A 27,862-nucleotide genomic window follows, 5' to 3' on the forward strand; every position below is an offset into this window, starting at 1 on the left:
ACCCATGGTCTGCTTCTGTATCTGTCCATCCATCCATCTTTCTATCCATTCATTCATCTGTCTGTTCATCCATCCATCCATCCATTCTTCTGCCCATCTATCTGTTCACCCATCATCTGTCCATCCCTCACTCATCCATCTGTCCATCCATCCATGACCCAGCCATCTGTCCATGACCCAGCCATCTGTCCATCTGTCCATCCATCCATCACCCATCCCGCTGTCATTCCATTCATTCACTCATTCATTCATTCATTCATTCATTCATCTGTCCATCCGTCCACCCATCCATCTCTTTATCCCTCATTTATTCAATACTAGAATATTCAAAGTCCCATGTCAGGTTTTGTTTATTTGTTTGTTTTTTGTTTTTGAGCCAGAGTCTTGCTCTGTCGCCCAGGGTGAGTTGCAGTGGTGCCATCACAGCTCGCTGTAGCCTCTGCCTCCCAGATTCAAACGATTCTCCTGCCTCAGTCTCCCAAGCAGCTGGGACTACAGGCATGCACCAAAACGCCTGGCTAATTTTTGTATTTTTAGTAGAGACAGGTTTTTGCCATGTTGGCCAGGCTGGTCTTGAATTCCTGACCTCAAGTGACCCACCTGCCTCGGCCTCCTAAAGTCTGGAATTACAGTGTGAGCCACTGCACCCGGCCAAGAATAAAAATCTTCACCACCCGCCTGGCTTGTGTGAAAATGGAGCCCATTGAGAATAACCGGGTTCCCCTGGTTCCCCTCTGCAGGCTGACTTTGCTGTAGAGGCTTTGGCCAAGGCAACATATGAGCGCCTTTTCCGCTGGATACTCACCCGCGTGAACAAAGCCCTGGACAAGACCCATCGGCAAGGGGCTTCCTTCCTGGGGATCCTGGATATAGCTGGATTTGAGATCTTTGAGGTACAGCTCGGTGGGATCATAAGAGCCATGGTCTTGGTTCTCTGAGATGGGCTTTTTCTTGGAGGAATCAAGATTTTGGAGAAAGGCATGTAGATGGCTACTGTAGGGTAGGAGGCTGTCTGGTTAAGGGTGGATCCTTGAGGGTATAAGAGACAGAAATCCAACAGGAAATGCATTGGTTTCTGGAACTGAGAAGGCCAGACATGTAGCTGGATCCTGTAGGCAGGGTCTGATCTCCCACCATCGTTCTCTCTCTGTCTCTGCCTTCCTCCATATTGGCTCCATTCTCAAGCAGGCTCTCCCTCATAGTGGCAAGATGGCTGCCACAGCTCCAGACTGCCTCTCAGTAATCCTGGATTAAAAAAAAAAAAAAATTTCTTTTCTAACAGTTCCAACCAAAATCTTGGAATTAAGTCTTACTGACTCTTACTCAGCTGAACTGGGCTACATGGTCACCTCCAAGCCAAGAACTGTTTGCAGGAGCTTGCAATACCTCATGTAGTAGAAACATGGATATTGGATCCCATACCCATGGGTTTGAGAAAAGTTCTCAGAGAAAGGGAAGGTTTTTTTTTGTCTTGTTTTGTTTTTGTTTTGTTTTTTGAGACGGAGTCTTGCTCTGTTGCCCAGACTGGAATGCAGTATCACAATTTTGTCTCACTGCAGCCTCTGCCTCCTGGGTTCAGGCAATTCTCTTGTCTCAGCCTCCTGAGTAGCTGGGACTACAGGAACGCACCACTATGACCAGCTAATTTTTTTTTTTTTTTTTTTTAGACAGAGTCTCACTCTGTTGCCCAGGCCGGAGTGCAGTAGTACAATCTTGGCTTATTGAAACCTCCACCTCCCAGGTTCAAGTGATTCTCCTGCCTCAGCCTCTCAAGTAGCTGGGATTAGTGCCACCATGCCTGGCTACTTTTTTTTTTTTTTTTTGGTAGAGACGGAGTTTCACCCTGTTGGCCAGGCTAGTCTCTCGAACTCCCGACCTCAAGTGATCCACCAGCCTCAGCCTCCCAAAGGGCTGGGATTACAGGCATGAGCCACCGTGCCTGGCCAATTTTTGTATTTTTAGTAGAGAGAGGTTTCACTATGTTTGCCAGGCCGGTCGCAAACTCCTGACCTCAAGTGATCCTCCCGCCTGGGCCTCCCTAAGTGCTGGGATTACAATCATGAGCACCACACCCGGCCAGGAGGTTTTAAGATTGATAGATATCCTGAAAGAGGTGTACTACTGAGTCACTTTCTCTCTGTGCCTCTGTTTTCACATCTGTAAAATGTTTCCACATTTGTACATGCAGTAGCATGCCTTACGAGGTTTGTCCATCCATAGTTGTGCAGAGGGAGGAGATAAGCATCTTTAAGATGAGTGAGGGCCATGTGATGTCAACTTCGCCAGCCCTGGTGGACTCTAGGCAGCATGTTTTGGGGCCTCAGCCCCGTCTGGGTGCTGGGATGGCAGAACAGGATATGGGCAAGCCATGAGGGTGCTGTCAGGTGGAGCTTCTGTGGGGCTCCTTGTCTTCTGACTTCATACTAAGATGCTCACGCCCCACCCCCACGCCATGTGCTCAGGTGAACTCCTTCGAGCAGCTGTGCATCAACTACACCAACGAGAAGCTGCAGCAGCTCTTCAACCACACCATGTTCATCCTGGAGCAGGAGGAGTACCAGCGCGAGGGCATCGAGTGGAACTTCATTGACTTTGGGCTGGACCTACAGCCCTGCATCGAGCTCATCGAGCGGCCGGTGAGGGGCACGTGGGCGTGCGGGGCTCCATCACACCTTGCACACGTATGCGGCCTCTGTGGAGCTGACGTGGACCCCACACTCTCCCCATGCGCATTACATTCCCCCCACCCAATCCATCACCCAGTCCTGAAAGGCTGTAAGCTGAATCCTTGTGAACTGTTATAATTTCCATTAACCCACATTTTCATATCAAAGGTATTTTCTTTAATTTCCGCCTTCCTTCCATCCTCTTTTTCCTTCCTTTTTTTCTTCCCTACCGTCTTTCCCTTCCCTTTCCTTCTCTGCCATTTGTTTTTTGTTTTTTTGTTTTTTTTAATGACATGGTCTGACTCTGTTGCCCAGGCTGGAGTGCAGTGGCGCAATCTCCACCTCCCCGGTTGAAGTGATCCTCTTGCCTCAGCCTCCCAAGTAGCTCAGACTACAGGCGCACACCACCACGCCCAGCTAACTTTTGTATTTTTAGTAGAGACAGGGTTTCTACTAATTAGCCAGGCCTGGTGGTGCACGCCTGTGTTCCCAGCTATTTGGGAGGCTGAGGTGGGAGGATTGCTTAAGCCCTGGAGGCAGAGGTTGCAGTGAGTTGAGATTGCACCACTGCATTCAAACCTGGATAACAGAGTGAGACCCTGTCTCCAAAAAAAACTTTTCTAACAGGAACCTAGGTGAATTCAAGTCAAGCAACAAATTCATTTGCAAGAATTATGAACTCTTCATGATGTTGTCTGCATGTTGCCCACTAGGGGGCTGCAGCAAACATTATGTTCTGCCTTCCATCCCTGATACTGGTCCATTGGTCACAGGATAATTTGAGAGTAGATTTGGAAGCATGGGGGTCATAAACTCATCTTTATATGTGGGCAAATATAGTATCAGTGTTCTCTCTGACTCAAGCCCTACTTGTCTCCCACAGAACAACCCTCCAGGTGTGCTGGCCCTGCTGGATGAGGAGTGCTGGTTCCCCAAAGCCACGGACAAGTCTTTCGTGGAGAAGCTGTGCACAGAGCAGGGCAGCCACCCCAAGTTCCAGAAGCCCAAGCAGCTCAAGGACAAGACTGAGTTCTCCATCATCCATTATGCTGGGAAGGTACCAGCCACAGGGCCCAGGGGACTCTGTCTCAGGGGAGCCCCAGTGGCTGCTCAGCACAGAGATAGTCTGAGAGTGGCAGAACCTTGGGCTGCCTGGAAACTGCAAAGGCATCTGCTACTGCAAAGGCAAATCCCAACCAAGTCCTATTCGTAATTTCTCTACGCATCTGTAAGGCATCAGCTGCAGCCACTCTCGTGTTTTCCAACCGTGATGTCCAGGAAGTTCTTTCTTTCTGTTTTTGTTGGAGACAGGGTCTCGCTTTGTTGCCCAGGCTGGAGTGCAGTGGTTCACTCATAGCTCACTACAGCCTCAACCTCCTGGGCTCACACGATCCTCCTGCCTCAGCCTCCCAAGCAGCTGGGACTACAGGTGTACGCCACCATGCCCAGCTAAATTATTTTTTCTTTTTTGAGATGGAATTTGGCTCTTGTCATCCAGGCTGGAGTGCAATGGCGTGATCTCCGCTAACTGCAACCTCTGCCTCTGGGTTCAAGAGATTCTCCTGCCTCAGCCTCCCAAATAGCTGGGATTACAGGCATCTGCCACCACACCCAGCTAATTTTTGTATTTTTTAGTAGAGAAGGGGTTTCACCATGTTGGCCAGGCTGGTCTCAAACTCCTGACCTCAGGTGATCCACTCGTCTCAGCCTCCCAAAGTGCTGGGATTACAGGCATGAGCCACCGTGCCTGGCCACCCAGCTAAATTTTTAAATTATGTATAGAGATGGGGTCTTGCTATGTTGCCCAGGCTGGTCTTGAACTCCTGGGCTCAAGCGATCCCCCCCACCTCGGCTTCCTGAAGTGCTGGGATTATGAGCACGAGCCACTGCACCTGGCCTCAGCCTGCTTTTCTTGTACAGACTCTAAATCCTTCCTGCTACAAATTATACCCAACAGGTGAGGCCAACTGGAATGGGGTGACTAATACATCCACACCTGGCTTCAACAAAAATCTCCCATGTCACGGCCTTGAGTTTGCTATTGCCACCCTGTTCTGACCAGGGAAATCTATGATAGTTGTATTCATCATCATCATCATCATCATCATCATCATCATCATCATCAACATGCCTTGGCTGTTATTGTATAGGCCCTTGCCCTATGGCTCTCAAGGGTCCTGGATAATGTACAAAGGACATAGCTTAGTGTGGCTTGCAGAATTGTAGTATTCTATTGACTCCTCAGTACCCCCACTGCCTCAAGGGAATAGGCAATGCGCTCTACCAGGGGCTGGCAATAGAGTCCAGTCTGGCCCACAGCTTGTTATTGTAAATAAAGTTTTATTGGAACACAGCCATGCCCATTTGTATACATAATGTCTATGATTGGCTGCTTTTGTACTATAGCACCAGAGTTGAGTAGCTGCGACAAAGACTATATGACTTGGCTGGGCGTGGTGGCTCACGCCTGTAATCCCAGCACCAAGGCAGGTGGATCACTTGAGGTCAGCAGTTTGAGACTAGCCTGGCCAACATGGTGAAACCCAGTCTCTGCTAAAAATACAAAAAAAAAAAAAAAAATTAGCCAGGCGTGGTGGCACGCACCTGTAATCTCAGCTACCCAGGAGGCTTAGGCAAGAGAACTGCTTGACCCAGGAAGGTGGAGGTTGCAGTGAGCTGAGATCACACCACTACACTCCAGACTGGGCAATGGAGAATGACTCTGTCTCAAAAACCAAAAAAAAAAAAAAAAAAAAAAAAAAAAAAACCACCACTGTATGACTTGCCAAGCCAAAAATATCTACTATCTGGGCCTTTACCAAAAGTTTCCCAACTCCTAGCCTATATTCAAGGGGGTATATGTTCCTTTAAGCATATAGAGACAACACTTTTCTTTCCCCTACTTCATCAGTGGATTTTTTAATTATTATTTTCAGTCTTCTCTCAGATCAAGCCTAGCTATTATCCTGATAACCCACATCCCATGATAACCCAGCAATGCTGTATTATCAGTTCCTTTCATTTAATATTCACCATAATAAAAATTAGGGCTTTGGGCATGGTCAGTGTTTGAGTCAGGAATGTAAAAAGCCTATGTGTCCTTTTTCTGTATATCCATGTATCAGGATCTCTGAGTTACAAATTGTGCTCATTAGAGAGTGGAAAAGAGGATGTCATGCTTAATTAATTAATTAATTTATTTTGAGACAGAGTCTCACTCTGTCGCCCAGGCTGGAGTCCAGTGGTGCAATCTCAGCTCACTGCAACCTCCGCCTCCCAGGTTGAAGCGATTCTCCTGCCTCAGCCTCCCTAGTAGCTGGGATTACAGGCGTGCACCACCATGCTTGGCTAATTTTTTTTTTTTTTTTTTGTATTTTTAGTAGAGATGGGGTTTCACCATGTTGGTCAGGTTGGTCTCAAACACCTGACCTCAAGTGATCCACCCACCTTGGCCTTCCAAAGTCCTGGGATTATGGGCATGAGCCCCTACACTTGGCCGCCATGCTTAATTTCTAAACCAGGATGATTGGGAAGATGATGAGGGGGGAATTTTGCATGTCGGTGGGAGGGTATCTGCTGTCATGAAATCTCTTAATCGTGTGTAACTCACAGGCACTGTACTGGCTTAGGAGGAGGGAGGCTACCACAGCAGCGTTAGTAGGAGAATATGGACTGGAAACTAGGCTTTCCCAGCAATGGCTATCATTGGCTGATGTCCTACTACGTGGGCACAGGTCCCTGGGCTGTTGGTCTCTTCACTGGTGTTTGTGGAGTCCCATCATGGTGGTCATAAACGTCATTTCCTCTCTGATCTCAGAAGATCTGGAAGGACAATGGGAGGGCTGGGGTCCTGGCCTTGGTTTCTACGTTTGTAGTTTCCCAGGGCTTCTGACCAGCAGGGTGTCCTTGGCAGGTGGACTACAATGCGAGTGCCTGGCTGACCAAGAACATGGACCCGCTGAATGACAACGTGACTTCCCTGCTGAATGCCTCCTCTGACAAGTTTGTGGCCGACCTGTGGAAGGACGGTAAGGCCTTCTCTGCTCGGGTCCATGTTCTGCTTTGAGCTGAAGAATTGAACACCCAAGTCCCCCGACTCCCACACCTGCCACAGGAGGGGAGGCCTTAGCATGGGGGCAGGGCAGGAAAAGCATTGGCATGTGCTGGTGATGTCTTGTTGAAACAATCTCTTCCTGAATGGGGGTCCCTGAGCCTCTCAATCCTACATGTCCCCAGGGGATGAGGTCCTGAGGTCAGGGCTCAGGCAACAGATGGGAGAAACAGCACGCTAGGCACGGGGAGTTAGACTGCCCTGTCCAGAGTCAGAAAGACTTCACTGCATCTTGTCTCTGCCACCTCTTAGCTCTGTGGTCTTGGATGAGTCACTCAATGTCGTTAAGCTTCATTGTCCTCATTAGTAAAACAAGGAAACACAATAATAGTTGCTGTCTCTACTAGGGGTATTGCGAGGGTTAAATTAGACCAGTGGTGCTCAAACTCAAGCAGGTATCACGACCCCCTGGAGGGCGTTATTTATTTAGGGACACAGTCTTCCTCTGTCACCCAGGCTGGAATGCAGTGGTGCGATCTTGGCTCACTGCAGCCTCCACCTCCTGGGTTCCAGTGATTTTCCTGCCTCAGCCTCCCAAGTAGCTGGGATTACAGGCACACGCCACCATGCCTGGCTAATTTTTGTATTTTTAGTAGAGACAGGGTTCCCCCATGTTGGCCAGGCTGGTCTCAAACTTCTGACCTCAGGTGATCCACCCGCCTCAGCCTCCCAAAGTGCTGGGATTACAGGCGTGAGCCACCGTGCCTGGCCCTCTTTGGAGGGCTTTTTAAAACCCTGATGGCTGGGCCTACCCTAAGATCTGATTCTGCAGGTCTGGGGTCAGGGATGGGGTGGGCCTGAAAACATTCATCCCAGGCGATGCTGCTGGTCTAGGGACCACACTCCGGCTCCCTTTGAGAACCAGTGAATAGATGATTCCTGTGAAGAGCTGCTGGAGTGATGATGAGGGGAGGGGGTTTGCTGTTTGTCCCTGGCCATCAGTGTCCACAGCAGGTTTTATTCTTGGCACAGGGCCCATGGGCCTGGGGCTTACAGGACTGGTCTTCCCTTGTTTTAAGTATGCTAAAAAAGGGTCCAGGAAGGGCCAGCTGTGCCCTAACCATATGCCAGGCTCTGGGCCTGGGGAACAGCATCGCACCCTGGGTCTTTGTCACCCCAGGACACATGATGAAGCCTGCAGTCCCTCCCCTGCGGGACCCACAGTCTTGTAGGAGAGATGAGACTCTCAAAGACAAGCAGAGAGACAAGGATGAGGCTGCGCGCGGTGGCTCACACCTGTAATCTCAGCACTTTGGGAAGCTGAGGCGGGAGGATCACTTGAGGTCAAGAGTTCGAGACCAGTCTGGCCAACATGGTGAAACCCCATCTCTACTAAAAACACAAAAACTAACTGGGCATGGTGGTGGGCACCTGTAATCTCAGCTACTCGGGAGGCTGAGGGAGGAGAATTGCTTGAACCTGGGAGGTGCAGGTTGCAGTGAGCTGAGATTGTGCCACTGGACTCCAGCCTGGGCAAAAGAGCAAGACTCTGTCTTGAAGAAATAAAATTAAAAATAAAAAAATAAAAATAAAAACAAAAAAAAATTAGACAGGCGTGCTGGTGGGTGCCCTTAATCCCAGCTACTCAGGAGGCTGAGGCAGGAGAATCACCTGAACCTGGGGGTGAAGGTTGCAGTGAGCCGAGATCGCACCACTGCTCTCCAGCTGGGCGACAGAGTGAGACTTTGTCTCAAAAAAAAAAAAAGATTGTTACATGGAATCTGAGTACAAGGTGAAGAAATGGTGCCGTCCATGGCCTGTGGGTTGGGCTTGGCACGTGCAGGACCTGCTGGGCTGGTAGAAACAGAACCTTGGTGGTGGTGGTAGTGGTGGTGATGATGATGATGATGATGATGGCCGGGCGTGGTGGCTCACGCCTGTAATCCCAGCACTTTGGGAGGCCAGGGTGGGGCAATCACCTGAAGTGGGGAGTTCCAGACCAGCCTGACCAACATGGAGAAACTCCATCTCTACTAAAAATACAAAAAAAATTAGCCAGGCGTGGTGGTGCATGCCTGTAGTCCCAGCTACTCGGGAGGCTGAGGCAGGAGAATTGCTGGAACCTGGTAGGCAGAGGTTGTGGTGAGTCAAGGTCACGCCATTGCACTCCAGCCTGGCCGACGAGAGTGAAACTCCGTCTCAATAAAATATAATAATAATAATAATAATAATACCTATTTTTGTTGAGCACTTCCTGATGTGCCAGGCTTCTATCTTGGAGTGTGTGCTGTATCTTCTGCCTCAGAATATTTCTTCCATGGATACCTACATGGTTACCCACTCATTTCTTACTGGTTTCTGCTCACATATCAACTTAGCAGAGCCCACCACCTCCTTATCTAAGAGAGCACCCTCATCACTCTCTCTCCGCTTTACCCTATTTTTATTTTTCTAAGCACACCTCACTACTCAAGATATTCCATACCTAACATCTGTGATCACTGTCTGTCTCCTTCCCTGTGATATAAGTGGGGTGAGAGGGCCGGGTCTTCTTTTGTTCACGGCGGTGTCCCCAGGGTCTGGAGCACAGAAGGTCCTCAATAACTATTTGTTGGTGGATGAAGGATTGGAGGCTGGCAGGGAATAAGTGCCTTCTGTGCCTTATTTTCTTATCCCTGCCATAGAAGGTAGATGGTGTTATTACCTCCCTTTTGTAGAAAGGGAGACTGAGGCACAGGATGGTGCCAAGCCAAGGCTAGTCAGCGAGTGCACAGCAAGAGCAGGCTTGACTCCTAGGTCAGCGTGACTCCATCACAGGGAATTTGTTCTTTCTGCCACTCAGGTGCGCTCAGGATTTCCCCAATAGACAATACTTGGAAACCCTGACTGCCGAAGGAGGCATTGGTGATGGAAGGAAAGATTGGAGTGGGCAGGTTGGTGGGTGGGGCTGGGTCTGGGCCTCTGGCCTATTTAGGGGTGAGTGGGCCAGAGGCTGATGCCACCCTGGCTGTGCCCCGTAGTGGACCGCATCGTGGGCCTGGACCAGATGGCCAAGATGACGGAGAGCTCGCTGCCCAGCGCCTCCAAGACCAAGAAGGGCATGTTCCGCACAGTGGGGCAGCTGTACAAGGAGCAGCTGGGCAAGCTGATGACCACGCTGCGCAACACCACGCCCAACTTCGTGCGCTGCATCATCCCCAACCACGAGAAGAGGGTGAGGCCCGCCGCCCAGACCCTGGGGCTCCCAGAAGCCAGGGCTGCCCCAAGTGGTCACAGTGTCCCCCAGGCGCCCTCCGCCCCCACCCACCCCGAGGACCCCATTTGCCATGTGGGGAAGGCTATCTGAATCTCGGACCCATTCCCCATCCCTGGAGGCAAGGGAGGAAGGGAGGATGCATCCAGAGACTTTTCAGCCGTGGAGTTGCTGTGCGCGTCATCCAGCCACTCGTTCATTCATTATCCCAGGAAGTATTTACTGGGCTCCTCCCTGTGCTGGGTGCCGGGGAGACAGTGTTAGAAAAATTGTAGCCCTTGCCTGTGGGTTTCTCATAAACTGGTGCAGGCATCTTCAGCTTGGGGCGATTGTGTCCTCTATGTGGACATGTCTACAGACATTTTTGGTTGTCACAACCAGGAGGGGGCTGCTAGTCAGCATCTAGTGGGTAGGGGCCAGGGATGCCCTAAGCATTGTACAATGCACAGGATGGTCCCTCAGCCCCCAAGCACAGAATGCCTCCAAGAAGCCAGTAGTGCTGAGGTTATGGGAGACATGGGGAGAGGGAAACACACAGCTGATGACGGTGATGGAAAGTGGTCAATTAGGAGAACACCAAAGAGCCAGGGCTCCTCCCACAGCCTCAGGACTCAGAGAAAGCTTCTGGTGAACTTGAACGTTAAGAATGTGTGGCCATCAACTTGGTGGTGACGTGGAAGGCAGGGTGGGGCCTAGGATAAGCAGAGGGCCCAGGATAAGCAAGAGTGTGGAGGTGAGAAATGAAGGATCTAGTTAAGAAAATGCTAGATAGTGTCAGGCGTGTGGCTCATGCCTGTAATCCCAGCTACTCAGGAGGCTGAGAAACAAAAATCTCTTGAACCCAGGAGGCGGAGGTTGCAGTGAGCTGAGATTGCACCACTGCATTCCAGCCTGGGCAGCAGAGCGAGACTCCATCTAAAAAAAAAAAAAGGAAAGAAAATGCTAAATAGGTCATTTCATGTTGCAAATGTGTGATGGCTTGAGGTAGGAATCAGATGGCGTGAGGTAGGAATGAGGCTGAATGGGTAGACGGGCTAGATCGTGGTGTTCCTTGGGTTCTTTCTGGAGCTTGGCCTTCTCTCTCTAGGCATGCCTTTGGGGGTGTTTAAGCAGGGCTATGTCATGGTTAGATTTACATTTTAGGAAGTGAATGAGGGGGCTGGGCATATGCTGGCTCATGCCTATAATCCCAACACTTTGGGAGGTTGAGGTGGGAGGATCACTTGAGACCAGGTATTCAAGGCTAGCCTGGGCGACATAGCAAGACCCTTTATCTACAAAAACATTTTTAAAATTTATCCAGGCATGGTAGCACATGCCTGTGATCCCAAATACTTGGGAGGCTGATTTGGGAGGATCACTTGAGCCCAGGAGTTTGAGGCTGCAGCGAGCCATGATCGCGCCACTGGACTCCAGCCTGGGTGACAGAATGGGACCCTATCTCAAAAAATAAAAAGGATAAAGGGATTGAGGGGAGAGGCAAGACCGGAGAGAGAAGACCAGGTGGGTGGTTTCCGTGGTTGTCCAGGCAGGAGAAGATAGTGGAGACAATGGTGGTGAAGAGAAGTGGGGGGGTTGGGAGATATTTGGGAGCTAGAAGCAATCAAACTGCTGATGGACAGGAAGTGAGGGAGAGGAGGTGATGAGGAGGAAGCCCCAGGTTCCAGCCAGGCGATGCTAGTGTCACCAAGAACCAGAGAGATCATGAGGCAGCCATTGCCAAAGCAAAGAGATGAAAACCCAGAGAGGGGGCACTGCTTTGCCCCTCGGCCCTCAGCTGAGCCCTCCCTGGGTGCTTCTGTTGGTACCCTCGTGGCCTGGCCAGGGGGGTCATCCAGGTAGGAGGTCTGGGGCTTTGCTGCGCCGTGGGTCCTGGCCCCAGGGATTCACTGCCCTCTTTGGCCTTTGCAGTCCGGCAAGCTGGATGCGTTCCTGGTACTGGAGCAGCTGCGGTGCAATGGGGTGCTGGAAGGCATTCGCATCTGCCGGCAGGGCTTCCCCAACCGGATCGTCTTCCAGGAGTTCCGCCAACGGTAAGTCCCATGGTCTGGCCCAGGTAGGGCAGGGGGTGAGCGGGACTGGGCAGAGGAATGGATGCTGGAGGTACGCGGGGTGACTTCTGCTCTGTGTTTCAAGCTACGAGATCCTGGCGGCGAATGCCATCCCCAAAGGCTTCATGGACGGGAAGCAGGCCTGCATTCTCATGGTGAGCCCAGAAGTCCACCAGAGACCTCCCAACCTCTGGCCGCAAGCCACCTGCTGCTCTTGGCAGGACCGTTCTTACCCATGTCATCACTGGCCAAATGGCACAGCAGAAATCAAGAGCTCTTCTTTTCCTTCCTTTTGCAGATCAAAGCGCTGGAACTTGACCCCAACTTATACAGGATAGGGCAGAGCAAAATCTTCTTCCGAACTGGGGTCCTGGCCCACCTGGAGGAGGAACGAGATTTGAAGATCACCGATGTCATCATGGCCTTCCAGGCGATGTGTCGTGGCTACTTGGCCAGAAAGTAAAGATGCTTTCCTGCATCCTAATACCTCAAACGCAAATCACAAACAGGGCCTTTCTGTTCTGATTCCGCGATTCTAAGGGGCTACCTGTTTAAGACGCATCATTGACTGAGTGACATCCTTTTCTTGAGGGGAAAGAAATGCTTCTACTTTAAATAAATGTACCGGTTACGAATGCAGGAAAGGAACGAGTTTTAGACCTGGGTTCTCATCCTGGATGCCCCAGTTTTTGCTGATGAACCTTGGGCAAGTTATTCTACCTCTCTGAGCTTCGAGTTTTTTAGCTGGAAACTGAGCATAATCATTTTGACCTCAGAGAGCTGTTCATGAGGTGTCACTAAGATAACGCATGATGAGAGCTTAGAACAGTGCATGGTTCTCAGGTCAGAAATGATTGTTGTTGTTTTTACCTCCCGCCCTCCCTCCTTCCTTCCCTCCCTCCCTTCCTTCCTTCCTTCCTTCCTTCCCTCCCTTCCTTCCTTCCTTCCCTCCCTTCCTTCCTTCCTTCTTTCTTTTTGAGACAGAGTCTCTCTCTCTGTCGCCCAGGCTGGAGTGCAGTGGCACAGTCCCAACTCACTGCAACCTCTGCCTCTTGGACTCAAGCGATTCTCGTGTCTGAGCCTCCCGAGTGGCTGGAATTAGAGGCTCCCGCCACCACACTGGGCTAATTTTTGTATTTTTAGTAGAGACAGGGTTTCACCATGTTGGCCAGGCTGGTCTCAAATTCCTGGTCTCAAGTGATCCACCCGCCTTGGCATCCCAAAGTGCTGGGATTATAGGCATGACCCATTGCACACGGCCTAGAAATGTTAGAATTGGATAAACCATTGAGGAAAGAGGACTTGACCGTGTCTAGATCCCCATGTCCCAGTGGGATTTATAAGGCAGGGTGTTGGAGGGTGTGATGTCCCAGCTGTTCTGTGAAGACTGGGAGCCAGGGAAGGGCTCGGGTTCCTCAATGAAAGTCACACCCCAGGGACTGCAGGGACAGGTGGAGTCACTCTCTGGGGCGTGTGTTGTCGCTGGGCAGAGACCACATCCTCACCAGCAGGACCCTGATGTGTCAGGTTCATTCATTGACACATGGACCCAAGATGGTCAAGGCCAGATTTGGGAGCTCTTGGTCCTCCTGTGACAGACCTAACTTGTCAAGTTTCGTTACTAAATTCCGTGTTGCTGTGTCTCCTGGTTCCAGGATAACTGGGGCAATTTTATTCTTAAAGTTTTCCTATGTCCAAGATGGCAGCCAAGCATGGAAGACAGAATTACGTTCACTGTTCTATCATTTCTCAATCCGATAGCCCTTAAATGGGAAGAGTGCTGGTTCGGGGTCACAGTCTGAAATCCCTAAAACAACCCAGGAGAGAATAGGTTTGACAGGGCTGGGTGTGGTAGCTGACACCTGTAATCCCAGGCACTTTGGGAGGCCGAGGCAGGAGGATTGCTTGAGCCCAGGAGTTTGAAACCAGTCTGGGCAACATGGCGAGACTCCTATCTCTACAAAAAACAAACTTTAAAAATTAGCTGGGCATGGTAGCATGTGCCTGTAGTCCCAACTACTTGGGAGGCTGAGGCAGGAGGATCACTTGAGCCCAGGAATTTGAGGCTGCAGTGAGTCATCATCGTACCACTGCACTCCAGCCTGGGCCGCAGAGCCAGACCCTGTCTCTGAAAAAAATAAATAAGAAGTTTGCCAGAAACAGCTGGTGCAGGCTGGGCATGGTGGCTCCTACCTGTAATCCCAGCACTTTGGGAGGCCGAGGTGGGTGGATCACCTGAGGTCAGGAGTTTGAGACCCGCCTGGCCAACGTGGGAAACACCATCTCTACTAAAAATACAAAAATGAGCCAGGCATGGTTGTGGGCACCTGTAATCCAAGCTGCTTGGGAAGCTGAAGCAGGAGAATCACTTGAACCTTGGAGGTGGAGTTTGTAGTGAGCTGAGATCGTGCCACCGCACTCCAGCCTGGGCAACAAGAGTGAAACTCTACCTCAAAAAGAAAAACGAAAGAAAGAAAAAGGAAACAGCTAGTGCAGCTGGGGAGTATGTGAGCCCCCTTAGGAATGATGCACATAGTTGTGTTTTCTAAGTGGTGTGTGGATTTCAGCTAAGTCTGGGGCACGTTGTGAGCCCTGGGTCTTCTTTGTCCGCTGAGAAAGGCTCTGGCCTGTAGATGATTTAAGTTGTTTGCAGCCAGACAGTACATGTGTCACACAGGGTTTCTGGAAGAACCTGAGCTGGGGAGAATGGGGCATGTGCCTGTGCAGGTTCGGGATGCTACGGAGCAGGGCTCTGTGGACAGCGGGGTGAGGCTTCATGACCCCTGCACCTTCTCTTCCCCCATCCCTAGGGCTTTTGCCAAGAGGCAGCAGCAGCTGACTGCCATGAAGGTGATTCAGAGGAACTGCGCCGCCTACCTCAAGCTGCGGAACTGGCAATGGTGGAGGCTTTTCACCAAAGTGAGTGCTCTGCCCCAGCCCCCTTCCCAGGGGCCCCCAGCCCTGGTTCTTCACTCTGGAGCCTCCACATTTGGGACAGGAGGTGGTCACAAGTGGGTGTGGAATGGAGGGCTCGAACTCAGACCTTGCGCATTGGCGGTTCTCTGGCCCGAGGAGGCCCGGTCCTTTGGCACATAGGCCATAGCCAGGACCTTAACACAAAGTATTAATATTTCCATCAGCACTGGAATCCCTCGTGTGGCCCATTTATAGCCACACCCACTTCCTCCGTAGCCATGGAAACCCCTCTCTTCTCCAGTTCTGTAATTCTGATGGTTCAAGAATGCTGCCAGGGGCGGCAGCTCACGCCCGTAATCCTAACACTTTGGGAGGCCAAGGCAGGTGGATCACTTGCGGTCAGGAGTTCAAAACCAGCCTGGCCAACATGGCAAAATGCCGTCTCTACTTAAAATACAAAAATTAGCTGGGTATGGTGGCAGGTACCTGTAATCCCAGATACTCAGGAGGCTAAGGCAGGAGAATCTCTTGAACCCAGTAGAAAGAGGTTGCAGTGAGCCAAGATCGTGCCTGCACTCCAGCCTGGGTGAAAGATTAAGACTCTGTCTCTTCTTTCTTTCTTTTTTTTTTTTAAAAAAAAAGGCCAGGCACGGTGGCTCACGCCGGTAATCCCAGCACTTTGGGAGGCCGAGGAGGGCGGATCACAAAGTCAAGAGGTCAAGACCATCCTGGCCAAGATGGTGAAACCCTGTCTCTACTAAAAGTACAAAAATTAGCTGGGCGTGATGGCAAACACCTGTAGTCCCAGCTACTCAGGAGGCTGAGGCAAGAGAATCACTTGAACCCGGTAGGCAGAGGTTGCAGAGAGCTGAGATCGCGCCAGTACTGCACTCCAGCCTGGTGACAGAGTGAGACTCCGTCTCAAAAAAAAAAAAAAAATATATATATATATATATATTCTATACATGGAATTAGAGAGCATCCAGACTGTTTCATGTATCAACACTGCAGTTTTTTTTTTTTTTACTTTTTGCTTTTTTGAAATGGAGTCTCACTTTGTTGCCCAGGCTGGTCTTGAACTCCTGGCCTCAGGCAACCCGCCTGCTTCAGGCTCCCAAAGTGCTGGGATTACAGACGTGAGCCACCTCATCTGGCCAATAGCATATTATTTTTTATTTCTGGCAAAGTCAAGGCCTCCAGAGGACTCAACTGGTTCCTGTAGTGGCACTGGTTGCATTGTGCCCATGGCACAAAGACATGCTCTGTTCCAATAGACTAGGCTTCTCCTTATACGCCCTTGAGTGTGTACACTGGTGCAAGGCTTTTTCACCAAGCAAATAGATGCTGAGTGCGTGCTGTATGCCAGGCACATGCTAGGTGCGGGGGGTGCGGCTGTGAACACGCACCGTGGTCCCTGACCTCCGTGAATATTCTGGCCGAATTGGCGGGGAGTAAACAATAAACAGATAATCACAGAGACAGATACATAATGGCAAACTGTGATAATTACATGGAACAAGCTGCCGGAGTACATAGCAGGGGCTTCCTTGTGCCGGGCAGGGGCTTGAAAACAAACAATTTGGAGGCAGCCCAGGGAAGGACAGCAGATGATGCTTTTTGGAAATGTTCGTCCCCACTGAACCAACTTCTGAAAAACTATCCTAAGAAAATCATCTTAGCCGGGTGTGGTGGCCCACGCCTGTAATCCCAGCACTTTGGGAGGCCGAGGCGGGAGGATCACCTGGGTTCAGGAGTTCGAAACCAGCCTGGCCAACATGGCGAAACCCCATCTCTACTGAAAATACAAAAATTAGCGTGGTGTGGTGGTGGGCACCTGTAATCCCAGCTACTCAGGAGATTGAGGCAAGAGAATCACTTGAACCCAGGAGGCAGAGGTTGCAGTGAGCTGAGATCGCGCCACTGCACTCCAACCTGGGTGACAGGGCGAGACTCCAACTGAAGACAAAGAGAAAAGAAAAGAAAATCAAGAGTTAAGGGCATTCACTGTGGCCTTATTTACAGTAGCAGAATTTCAGTGTCCAGTCCTAGCCGAATGATGAGTTCAATAATGATTCATCCATCAATGGAATGTTTTCAGCTATTAAAATGAAGGCTTGGATATTGAATAGGTCTGCTAAAAAAAAAAAAAAGACATCTACCTAGTTGTCTAGCTGGACACTGTGGCATGTAGTCCCAGCTACTCTGGAGCTGGGGTGGGAGGATTGCTTGAGGCCAGGAGTTCAAGGCTGCAGTGAGCTATGACTGTGTCACTGCACTCCAACCTGGGTGACAGAACAAGACCATCTCTAAATAAATAAAATAAAAAGATGGCTATGTAACGTTGTAAGAATGATGTAACAGCGTGGGGTAATAAATATCTTATAATATTTTTTAAATTTTTTTTGTAGAGACAGGGTCTCACTCTGTCACCCGGGCTGGAATGGAGTAGCACAATCATGGCTCACTGCAGCCTCAACCTCCAGGGTTCAAGCTATCTTCCTGCCTCAGCCCCCTCAGTAGCTGGGACTACAGGCACACGCCACCATGCCTGGCTACTTTTTTTTGTAGCGATGGGGTCTCATGATGTTGCCCAGGCTGGTCTCAAACTCCTGGGCTCAAGCACTTGCCTCGGCCTCCGAAAATGCTGGGATTACAGGCATGCACCTCTGTGCCTGTCTGTATCTTATAATTTTAAATAATAAAAGCAGCCTCTACAACTAGGCAGCATGGTCTTAAGTCTATTTTTTAAACAGAAAAAGATCCAGGAAGGAAATGTAAACAATGTTAATAATGACTTTGATAGGGAGGTGGGTGGGATATGAAAGATTTTTTTCTCCCTTTTGTCCTTGGAAGGAAATATCACTTTTCAGCAGTAGTTCTCTGTTGGGATGGTTCTAAAGCGGGAAAGATGAGACTTTTTCCTTTCACTTTGCACCTTTTCTGGTGCTCTAATTTAGAGGTCCTCAATCTTGCCACTGTTGATATTTTGGGGTGACTAATTCTGTTGTGGGGGCTGTCCTGTGCACTGTAGGGTGTTTAGCAGCATCCGTGGCCTCTACCCACTGGATGCCAGAGGCACCCCCCACCCTAGTTGTGACAACCAGCAGTGTCTCCAGACAATATCCCCTAGTGGGGATCGGTGGGGGCAATATTGTCCCTGGCTCAGAACCACCGATCGAATTTATTATGACAAGATATCCCTTTGCCACAAAAACCAATGATGGGCTGACCGTGTGTGTGCAGGTGAAGCCACTGCTGCAGGTGACACGGCAGGAGGAGGAGATGCAGGCCAAGGAGGATGAACTGCAGAAGACCAAAGAGCGGCAGCAGAAGGCAGAGAATGAGCTTAAGGAGCTGGAGCAGAAGCACTCACAGGTACCTGTATGGATGCGTGGCTGGGGTTGCTGGGGAATAGGACTTGGCCCCGTGGGGCTCACCCGCCTCCTCTCCACCCCCTGTGTGCAGCTGACCGAGGAGAAGAACCTGCTACAGGAACAGCTGCAGGCAGAGACAGAGCTGTATGCAGAGGCTGAGGAGATGCGGGTGCGGCTGGCGGCCAAGAAGCAGGAGCTGGAGGAGATACTGCATGAGATGGAGGCCCGCCTAGAGGAGGAGGAAGACAGGGGCCAGCAGCTACAGGCTGAAAGGAAGAAGATGGCCCAGCAGATGCTGGTAAGGTGTCACAGAGGCAGCCCGTGGTGGGTAACAAATCACTTGACCCTCACTGCAGGTCTGTGGAGGTGCATCCAGGGATATGTGTCCCTGCTGGGACAGATGATGAGATGGAGGCTTGGAGAGGGTTGGTCATCTGATCAAGGCCACACAGCTGGGGTTGGGACTTGAACACAGTGAGCCCACTCTGTTATACTGCCCTGCCTTGCATGTGCTAACCCCTTTTCTCCTAACAGCAAGCCTGAAAGGAGGATAATTGTATTTGTTATCTACTGCTACATAACAAAACATGCCAAACTCAGTAGCTAAAAATAAAAAGTATTTATCTTGCATAGTCAGGAATTTGGGAGTGGCTTAGGTGAGTGGTTCTGACTTAGGGTCCGGCCTGAGGTTGCAGTCAAGGTATTGGCTGAGGCTGCAGTCATCTGAAGACTCATCTGGGGCTGGAGGACCCACTTCCACGTGGCTCATTCACACAGCTGTTGGCAGGAGGCCTCAGTTCCTTACCATGAAGGCCTCTCCTCAGGGCTGCTTGAGTGTCCTTCCAATATGGCAGCAGAGTTCCCCCAGGAGTGATCCGAGAGAGAGGAGAAGGGAAGCCACAATACCTTTTGTAGCCTAATCTTTGAAGTTACATTCCATCACTTCCTCTTGATTTTTTTTTTGTTGTTGTTGTTGTTGTTGTTAGAAGCAAATCTAACCCCCACTCAAGGGGAGGAGAATTAGGCTCCACCTTTTTGGAGTAGCAAAGAACTTGTGGATAGATTTTAAAACCACCGTGGTACCTACTGTGCTCATTTTATAGATGAGGAGGTTGAGGTTCCATGAAGGAGAGCAGCTTACCCAGGTCTTTTTTTTTTTTTTTTTTTGAGACAGAGTCTCACTCTGTTGCCTAGGCTGGAGTGCAGTGGTGCGATCTCAGCTCACTGCAACCTCTGCCTCTCGGGTTCAAGCGATTCTCCTGCCTCAGCCTCCCGAGTAGCTGGGATTACAGGAGCCCACCACCATGCCTGGTTAGTTTTTTTTGTATTTTTAGTAGAGATGGGGTTTCACCATGTTGGCCAGGCTGGTCTTGAATTCCTGACCTCAAGTGATCCACCCACCTCGGCCTCCAAAAGTGCTGGGATTACAGGTGTGAGCCACCACGCCCAGGCCTTTATTTCTTCCTTTTAGGAGGCTACAGAGTTCTGGGCATCTTCAGGCCTAGCCCTTGTATTCATTAGTCCCCAGATCACCACGAGAGTAAATTTGTTATAACCAAAGCTGTTACTCTTTTCCCTCCACAACAAAGGACCTTGAAGAACAGCTGGAGGAGGAGGAAGCTGCCAGGCAGAAGCTGCAACTTGAGAAGGTCACGGCCGAGGCCAAGATCAAGAAACTGGAGGATGAGATCCTGGTCATGGATGATCAGAACAATAAACTGTCAAAAGTGAGTAGGGGCCGGGGGCGGTGGCTCACGCCTATAATCCGAGCACTTTGGGAGGCCGAGGCAGGTGGATCACTTGAGGCCAGGAGTTTGAGACTAGCCTGGCCAACAGGGTGAAACTCCATCTCTACTAAAAATACAAAGATGAGCCAAGCGTAGTGGCCGGTGCCTGTAATCCCAGCTACTTGGGAGGCTGAGGCAGGATAATCACTGGAACCTGGGAGGTAGAGGTTGCAGTGAGCTGAGATCGTGCCACTGCACTGCAGCCTGGGTGACAAAGTGACTCTGTCTCAAAAAAAAAAAAGTGGAATCAAGTTCCTGCATTAAAAACAACAGGCTTACCAGGATCAGGGAGATTTTGGGGATTTGGGACTTCCAGTTCTCAAAGCAGAAAAGCCCTTAGAAAACCAGGACAAGCTGGTCACCTTAGTCAGTAGTCACTAACCAGCCCCACGAGGGTGACCTGCTTTTAGTTCTTTGAGCTGGATGTCACCTTGGCCCCTACTGTGAGCCAGGCTCTGTGTTAGATGCAGGTATGCATGATGAAGGAGGACCCTTCCCTTGTGGGGCTTATACTGTAGTAAGATGGCAAATAATCATCATTTACCATGGTGATCAGGGCTCTGAAGGAAACGTTCACCATATTATAAGAGTGTGGCAGGCCGGGTGCGGTGGCTCATGCCTAAATCCCAGCACTTTGGGAGGCTGAGGTGGGTGGATTACCTGAGGTCAGGAGTTGGAGACCAGACTGGCCAACACAGTAAAACCCTATCTCTACTAAAATTAGAAAAAACTAGTCGGGTGTGTTGGCGGGCGCCTGTAGTCCCAGCTACTCGGGAGGCTGAGGCAGGAGAATCACTTGAACCTGGGAGGCAGAGGTTGCAGTGAGCTGAGATAGTGCCACTGCACTCCAGCCTGGGCGATAGAGTGAGACTCTGTCTCAAAAAAAAAAAAAAAAAAAAAGAATACAGCAGTGGGGGATAGAGGAAGGGTATTCAGGGAAGGCTTCCTGGAGGAGGTGACATTTAAGCAGAAACTTGAAGATGAAGGAGCAGTTAGAGGGGAGTAGAAGAGCATCTCAGCTGGTTGGCCCACTGTGCAAAGGCCCTGGGGCAGGGAAGAGCTGGCCAGTGGCAGGAATGGAAGGAGGGTACCTTTAGCTGATCATACAATGTGAGGGACAGACTGGCACGAGATGAGAAATGGCCAATTTTTGGAAATTGTTAAGGGACTTCTCTTTACCATTTAAAGCTCTAGTTGTATTTTGTTATAATGTGTGTTTTTCTTTCAACTGTTTATATGGAAATCACTTAAAAATGAAACATAGATTCTAGAGAAAAGAAAAATGCTAAAGCTATCTCTTTCTCTTACACCAAAAAGGAACGAAAACTCCTTGAGGAGAGGATCAGTGACTTAACGACAAATCTTGCAGAAGAGGAAGAAAAGGCCAAGAATCTTACCAAGCTGAAAAACAAGCATGAATCTATGATTTCAGAACTGGAAGGTAAACCAGCTACCAAGAGGTTTATTTTTATTTTTTTTTATTTTATTATTTTTTTCTGGAGATGAGGTTTTCCTCTGTTGCGCAGGCTGCAGTGCTACGGTGCGATCATGGCCCACTGCAGCCTGAAACTCCTAAGCTCAAGCGATCCTCCTGCCTCAGCTTCCTGAGCAGCTGAGACTACAGGCGTGCATCACCACACCCAGCTAATTTTTTTTATTTTTTATTTTTGTAGAGATGGGGTTTCACTATGATGCTCAGTCTGGTCTCAAACTCCTGGGCCCAAGCAGTCCTCCCACCTTAGCCTCCCAAAGTGCTGGGATTATAGGCATGAGCCACTATTCCTGGCCTTGAATGGGTATTTTTAAAAGCAGGAAAATCAGAAAGGAAATTTGAGGATGGAAGATCATCCCATGAGTGACAACTAACTCTGTCCCACCTCTCAAAATCACCCTCAGTCATCACACACACTAATATGATAAAAGGGCTGGGTGTGGTGGCTGTCACCTGTAATCCCAGCACTTTGGGAGGCCGAGGTGGGCAGATCACGAGGTCAGGATTTGGAGACCAGTCTGGCCAACATGGTGAAACCCTGTCTCAAAATACAAAAATTAGCCAGGTGTGGTGGCGGGCGCCTATAATCCCAGCTACTCAGGAGGCGGAGGCAGGACAATCACCTGAACCTGGGAGACGGAGGTTGCAGTGAGCTGAGATTGCGCCATTTTACTCCAGCCTGAGCAACAAGAGCAAAACTCCATCTCAAATAATAATAATAATACGACGATAAAAGGTGCTGTTCATCCGGAGATAATGGTCCAGGCCGTGACTATGATGGTTACTGATGGGGGGATGTGTTCATCTCCTCCGTGTAAAATGCCTGGGCAGGAAGGCTCATTGCCAGGCATCTCTCTGGGGCCTCCCCTTCCTGAAGAGCACCTTGGTTTTTGCAGTGCGGCTAAAGAAGGAGGAGAAGAGCCGGCAGGAGCTGGAGAAGCTGAAACGGAAGCTGGAGGGTGAAGCCAGCGACTTCCACGAGCAGATCGCTGACCTCCAGGCGCAGATCGCAGAGCTCAAGATGCAGCTGGCCAAGAAGGAGGAGGAGCTGCAGGCGGCCCTGGCCAGGTAGCGGGGCTGGCAAGGGGCATTTGCTGTGTGTCCATGTATCCCCTGGGCCCCTGCTCATTCGCTCATTCGCAGTGGCTGTCTTGGTCAAGGTGGTCCCAGGCCCTTGACGTGAACTTCATTTCCCAGGCCAGGCCTCCCACAAGCCTTCCCGACCCTGTTCACTCCCCCAGATCCTCACCTTCGACTTTCTTCTCTTCCCTATCAATACATCTCTTTGCAGTTGATCTCACCTACTCCCATGGTGTTGCTGCCGCCTCTCCGCCATCCAGGCTTTTCTCATCTAGACCCCAGTTCTGAATTTCTGATTGCCCAATGAGTCAATTTTCACCGTCATCTCAAACACCCCTGTCTAAGGCAGGAATGACCTTCCTTTCCCCAGCCCCTCCCTCTAAGGACCCTCTTTTTTGTGAACACCAATCTCCTCCTTTGTTTCTGCCAACCCACAGCGAGCAGCAACCTTCAGATTCTGCCAGTCCTTCTAAATGTCCCCCACCCATTTCCTCTGTTTTTTCCCTCTTCCTGGCTCTTAGCTGGATTTACACTAATGCTGATACTGCAGCAGCCACTATAAATGATTATTTACCTGCTTACTCGGTGCTAAGTTATTTTCAAGCAATACCTTTGCAGACACCTGGCCAGGTGTACTGCCGGTGTCTTTGAGGAGGAAGCTGAGCCTCCTAGGGGTAACGGAACAGGAGCAATGTCATCGCTTCTAAGAGGCAGAGCTGGGATTTAAGCCTCAAAGCTTTCTGATTGATCCCCTGGCCTGTCTCTTTTGTCATCCAATTTGTGCTATGTTGACAGTGCTATGGTGATGAAGGGAAAGCATCCCTCTGGGCCACAAACCTGCTCACAAAACTTTGCTGGCTGGATGCAGTGGCTCACGCCTGTAATCTCAGCACTTTGGGAAGTCAAGGTAGGGGGGATTGCTTGAGGCCAGCAGTTTGAGACCAACATGGGCAACATAGCAAGACCCTGTCTCTACAAAAAGTTAAAAAATGAGCCAGGCATGGTGGTGTGTGTCTGTAGTCCCAGCTACTCAGGAGGCTCAGATGGGAGGATCACTTGAGCCCAGGAGGTTGAGGCTAAAGTGAGCTATGTTCATGCCACTGCACTCCAGCCTGGGCAATAGAGCAAGACCCTGTCTCAAAACAACAATAATAACAAAACAAAAACCTAACTTCACTGGCTCACTAGGGAAAATCCAGTTTCCTTAGCCTCACCCTCAGAGCCCATCCACCCTCTGCAGTCTCACCCCAACCCAACTATTTCACTTTCTCTCTTGTTGCTGCCCGTTCACAAGTACAGTAAAATCAAAGTGCTTGCCTCTCCTGCAGCATTCTGCCATTTAACAGGGCTTCTTGCAGCCCACCTTGATCTGTGGTCACCACCTCCACCAGATGCAGAGCCCCAGTCTGAATATCCCCCCGCAACCAGTGGCTGGCCAAGTGCTGTGCATGGGGCGGGTACTCAATCACTGAGCAAATGCAGAAAGAACAGACAGTTGTCAGGGAAGAATAACTGTCCAACATTCAGAAAGCTTCCACACAGTCCCTACTGTGACCAGGTACCTTACCAGTCTGGGGCCAATGCTTTGCATTCTTGCACACACATGCACACATGTGCATACACTCGTACACACACCCATGCACATGTACAACCTGTTTTGATGTCAGACCTTGGCACTCACGTCCTCTGTTAATCTCAAATAGTCTGGCATGTCAAGAAGCAGTCCTGGGGACATGGATAGGTGTTGGATGTCTCTGCAACATAAGTGTCTGGTCCCAGAAAACAATTTTTGGCCACATTGTAAAAGAGGAACCAAGGGCCCTGGGGATTCATTCTGGTGGGTCTCTCCCTGGAAGGCTTGATGATGAAATCGCTCAGAAGAACAATGCCCTGAAGAAGATCCGGGAGCTGGAGGGCCACATCTCAGACCTTCAGGAGGACCTGGACTCAGAGCGGGCCGCCAGGAACAAGGCTGAAAAGCAGAAGCGAGACCTGGGCGAGGAGCTGGAGGCCCTAAAGACAGAGCTGGAAGACACGCTGGACAGCACAGCCACTCAGCAGGAGCTCAGGTGAGGGGCCCATCAGTCCCACCATCCTGCTGTCCCACTGCACCAATGGGATGGGGCCAGGAGAGGGGACAAACCCAAAGCAAATCCTGCATCACAGGATTTCTCAGCCCCTGTGCATTTACCTTCCTGGCTGCAGTTTGCTTTAACTTGTAGAAGCATGGTTGTTTTTTTCTCTTTTCTCTTTTTTTTTTTTTTTTTTTTTTTTTTGAGGCAGTCTGGCTTTGTCGCTTAGGCTGGAGTGCAGTTGTGCCATCTCAGCTCACTGCAACCTCCACCTCTGAGATTTAAGCGATTCTCATGCCTCAGCCTCCTGAGTAGCTGGGATTACAGGTGTGTGCCACCACGCCTAGCTAATTTTTTGTTTTTAATAGAGATGGAGTTTTGCCATGTTGCCCAGGCTGGACTTGAACTCCTGGCCTCAAGTGATCCACCCACTTCCACCTCCCAAACTGCTGGTATTACATGTGTGAGCCACTGCACCCGGCCCTCATCATCTTCTCATCAGAAGAGTAGTATATACTAGGGAGGTACAATCTTTTGGCTTCCCTTGGCCACATTGGAAGAAAAAGATTTGTCTTGGGCCACACATAAAATCATAAAATACACTAACACTAATAATAGCTGATGAACTAAAAAAATTTTACAAATTGGAAAAAACATCTCATACTGTTTTAAGAAAGTTTATGACTCTGTGTCAGGCTGCATTCAAAACCATCCTCATTGGAAAGCTTGGATATACTCAGAACAATTTGAAAACTATAGAAAAGCAGACATAAAAAAAATCACCTTTAGGGTCGGGCTCACGCCTATAATCTCAGCACTTTGGGGGACCAAAGACAGGTGGATCAGTTGAGGTCAGGAGTTCAAGACCAGCCTGGCCAACATGGTGAAACCCTGTCTCTACTATAAATCCAAAAATGAGCTGGGCATGGTGGCACATGCCTGTAAATCCCAGCTACTCAGGAGGCTGAGGCAGTAGAATCACTTGAATCTGGGAGGCAGAGGTTGCAGTGAGCTGAGATCGCACCATCGCACTCCAGCCTGGGCGATAGAGTGAGTGAGACTCCATCTCAAAAAAAAACAAAAAACAAAAAAAAAATCACCCTTAGTCACACCAGTTAACATTTTTGAGAAATTCCTTCCTGTCTGTGTGTGTATCAGTCAGTCCCCAAGCTCCAAATCCCAAGTATGTGTGTGTATAACTTTTGTGTTAAATTTTAAAACTAAAATTGATCAGATTGGTTTTCAATTTAAGATTCACTTCAAATGAACAAACAGCAACAATAACAAACTGGCTGCCAGATCACGAATCCTGACTCTAGTGAAACTAGGTCATTGATTCATTCAGTAAACACATAAATGTATTTTGATGCAATCTGTGGTGTTGGCATAGCATATACCATAGCATATAGCTATGCTAGCTGTGCCAACACCATATACCCTGAGGTTTATTTCCCCTACTTTGGGTTTTGTGCACTGTCACATGCACATAGAGGCACAATGTTCTGCTCCCTTGCCACCTGGCCTTTGATACAGAAAAGCCCAGTGCATGGGCCAGGTATGGTGGCTCACGCCTGTAATCCCAGCACTTTGGGAGGCCGAAGCAGACAGATCACCTGAGGTCAGGAGTTCGAGACCAGCCTGGCCAACATCATGAAAACCTGTCTCTACTAAAAAGACAAAAATTAGCCGGGCATGGTGGTGGGTGCCTGTAATCCCAGCTACTTGGGAGACTGAGGCAGGAGAATCCCTTGAACCTGGGAGGCAGAGGTTGCAGTGACCTGACATCATTCCACTGTACTCCATTCTGGGTGACAGAGCGAGACTCGATAAAAAAACAAACAAAACAAAAAACCAGGCTGGGTGCAGTGGCTTACACCTGTAATCTCAGCACTTTGGGAAGCCAAGGTGGGTCGATCACCTGAGGTCAGGAGTTCGAAACCTGACCAACATGGTGAAACCCCATCTGTACTAAAAATATAAAATTAGCCAGGCGTGGTGGCAGGCACCTGTAATCCCAGCTACTTAGGAGGCTGAGGCAGGAGAATCGCTTGAACTCGGGAGGTGGAGGTTGCAGGGAGCCAAGATTGTGCCATTGCACTCCAGCCTGGGCAACAGGAGTGAAACTCCATCTCAAAAACAAACAAACAAACAAAACCATGGACTCAAGGTCAAGGTTTAGCTTCTAAGTCTGGCTCCATCACACAATGGCTGTGACACCATGGGTAAAACTGCTTACCCTCTCTTAGCCTTAGTTTCCTCATTTGTAAAATGGAAATAATAACACACCTGCCTCTTTGGGTCACTCTGAGGATTAGATGATGTATATAAAAAACTTAGCTCAGGGCCTAGCATATAGTAACTGCTCGTTAAATAAGAGCCAACATTAATATTTAAGCAAAATTTTGCAGTTCACAGACATCCTTTCAATTCTATTACTTTGTGTATTTGTTTGCCAGTCATTACAGACGTCCTAGGCAGGTGATATGCTCCACATTTTGCAGCTGAGGGAATTTTAGGTCCAGAGATGTTAGGTGAGTGACCCAAGGTCACACAGCTAGAGAAGGGTGGTGATGAGGATTGCAGCTCTGGGTCCTGGAGGAGCTCTCATTCTTTTGCACGGCACTGAGATGACCCTCTGTCTCCACCCAATTGCCAATCACTGTGTTCCTCCCGTCAAGAGCCAAGAGGGAGCAGGAGGTGACGGTGCTGAAGAAGGCCCTGGATGAAGAGACACGGTCCCATGAGGCCCAGGTCCAGGAGATGAGGCAGAAACATGCACAGGCGGTGGAGGAGCTCACAGAGCAGCTTGAGCAGTTCAAGAGGGTAAGTGGTGATGCTTTTTGGTGATGACACATAAGAGTGACATCAGCAGCCTCAAATTACTACATGTCAGGGTCTGCATAAAGACAAAAAACAAGTTACATAAGATTCTAATGATGATGATAGCAGCTTATATTTATTTAAAAAATGCTTCCCACACAGGCTGGGTGAGGTGGCTCACACCTGTAATCCCAGTACTTGGGGAGGCTGAGGCGGGAGGATTGCTTGAGCTCAGGAGTTGGAGACCAGCCTGGGCAACATAGTGAGACCTTGTCTCTACTAAAATTTAAAAAAAGTAGG

General features: G+C 49.7%; 1 protein-coding gene across 5 annotated transcripts in view; it reads left to right on the forward strand.

Moving 5' to 3' along the window:
• MYH11 (myosin heavy chain 11) overlaps positions 1 to 27,862 on the forward strand; it is a 155,982-nt gene that overhangs the window by 97,462 nt on the left and 30,658 nt on the right. For all 5 annotated transcript variants that reach the window (XM_030798022.1, XM_030798026.1, XM_030798025.1 and 2 more), the window contains 16 exons: positions 741 to 893; positions 2,463 to 2,636; positions 3,550 to 3,723; positions 6,580 to 6,694; positions 9,738 to 9,931; positions 11,882 to 12,003; positions 12,107 to 12,176; positions 12,320 to 12,480; positions 14,832 to 14,940; positions 18,181 to 18,312; positions 18,403 to 18,609; positions 19,901 to 20,038; positions 21,416 to 21,539; positions 22,487 to 22,658; positions 24,527 to 24,739; positions 27,421 to 27,565. In XM_030798022.1, coding sequence (XP_030653882.1) covers positions 741 to 893; positions 2,463 to 2,636; positions 3,550 to 3,723; positions 6,580 to 6,694; positions 9,738 to 9,931; positions 11,882 to 12,003; positions 12,107 to 12,176; positions 12,320 to 12,480; positions 14,832 to 14,940; positions 18,181 to 18,312; positions 18,403 to 18,609; positions 19,901 to 20,038; positions 21,416 to 21,539; positions 22,487 to 22,658; positions 24,527 to 24,739; positions 27,421 to 27,565 — 2,403 coding nt within the window. The remainder of the gene's footprint in view (positions 1 to 740; positions 894 to 2,462; positions 2,637 to 3,549; positions 3,724 to 6,579; positions 6,695 to 9,737; positions 9,932 to 11,881; positions 12,004 to 12,106; positions 12,177 to 12,319; positions 12,481 to 14,831; positions 14,941 to 18,180; positions 18,313 to 18,402; positions 18,610 to 19,900; positions 20,039 to 21,415; positions 21,540 to 22,486; positions 22,659 to 24,526; positions 24,740 to 27,420; positions 27,566 to 27,862) is intronic.

This window comes from Nomascus leucogenys, chromosome 18, assembly GCF_006542625.1.
Source record: "Nomascus leucogenys isolate Asia chromosome 18, Asia_NLE_v1, whole genome shotgun sequence".
Classification (NCBI taxonomy): Eukaryota; Metazoa; Chordata; class Mammalia; order Primates; family Hylobatidae; genus Nomascus; species Nomascus leucogenys.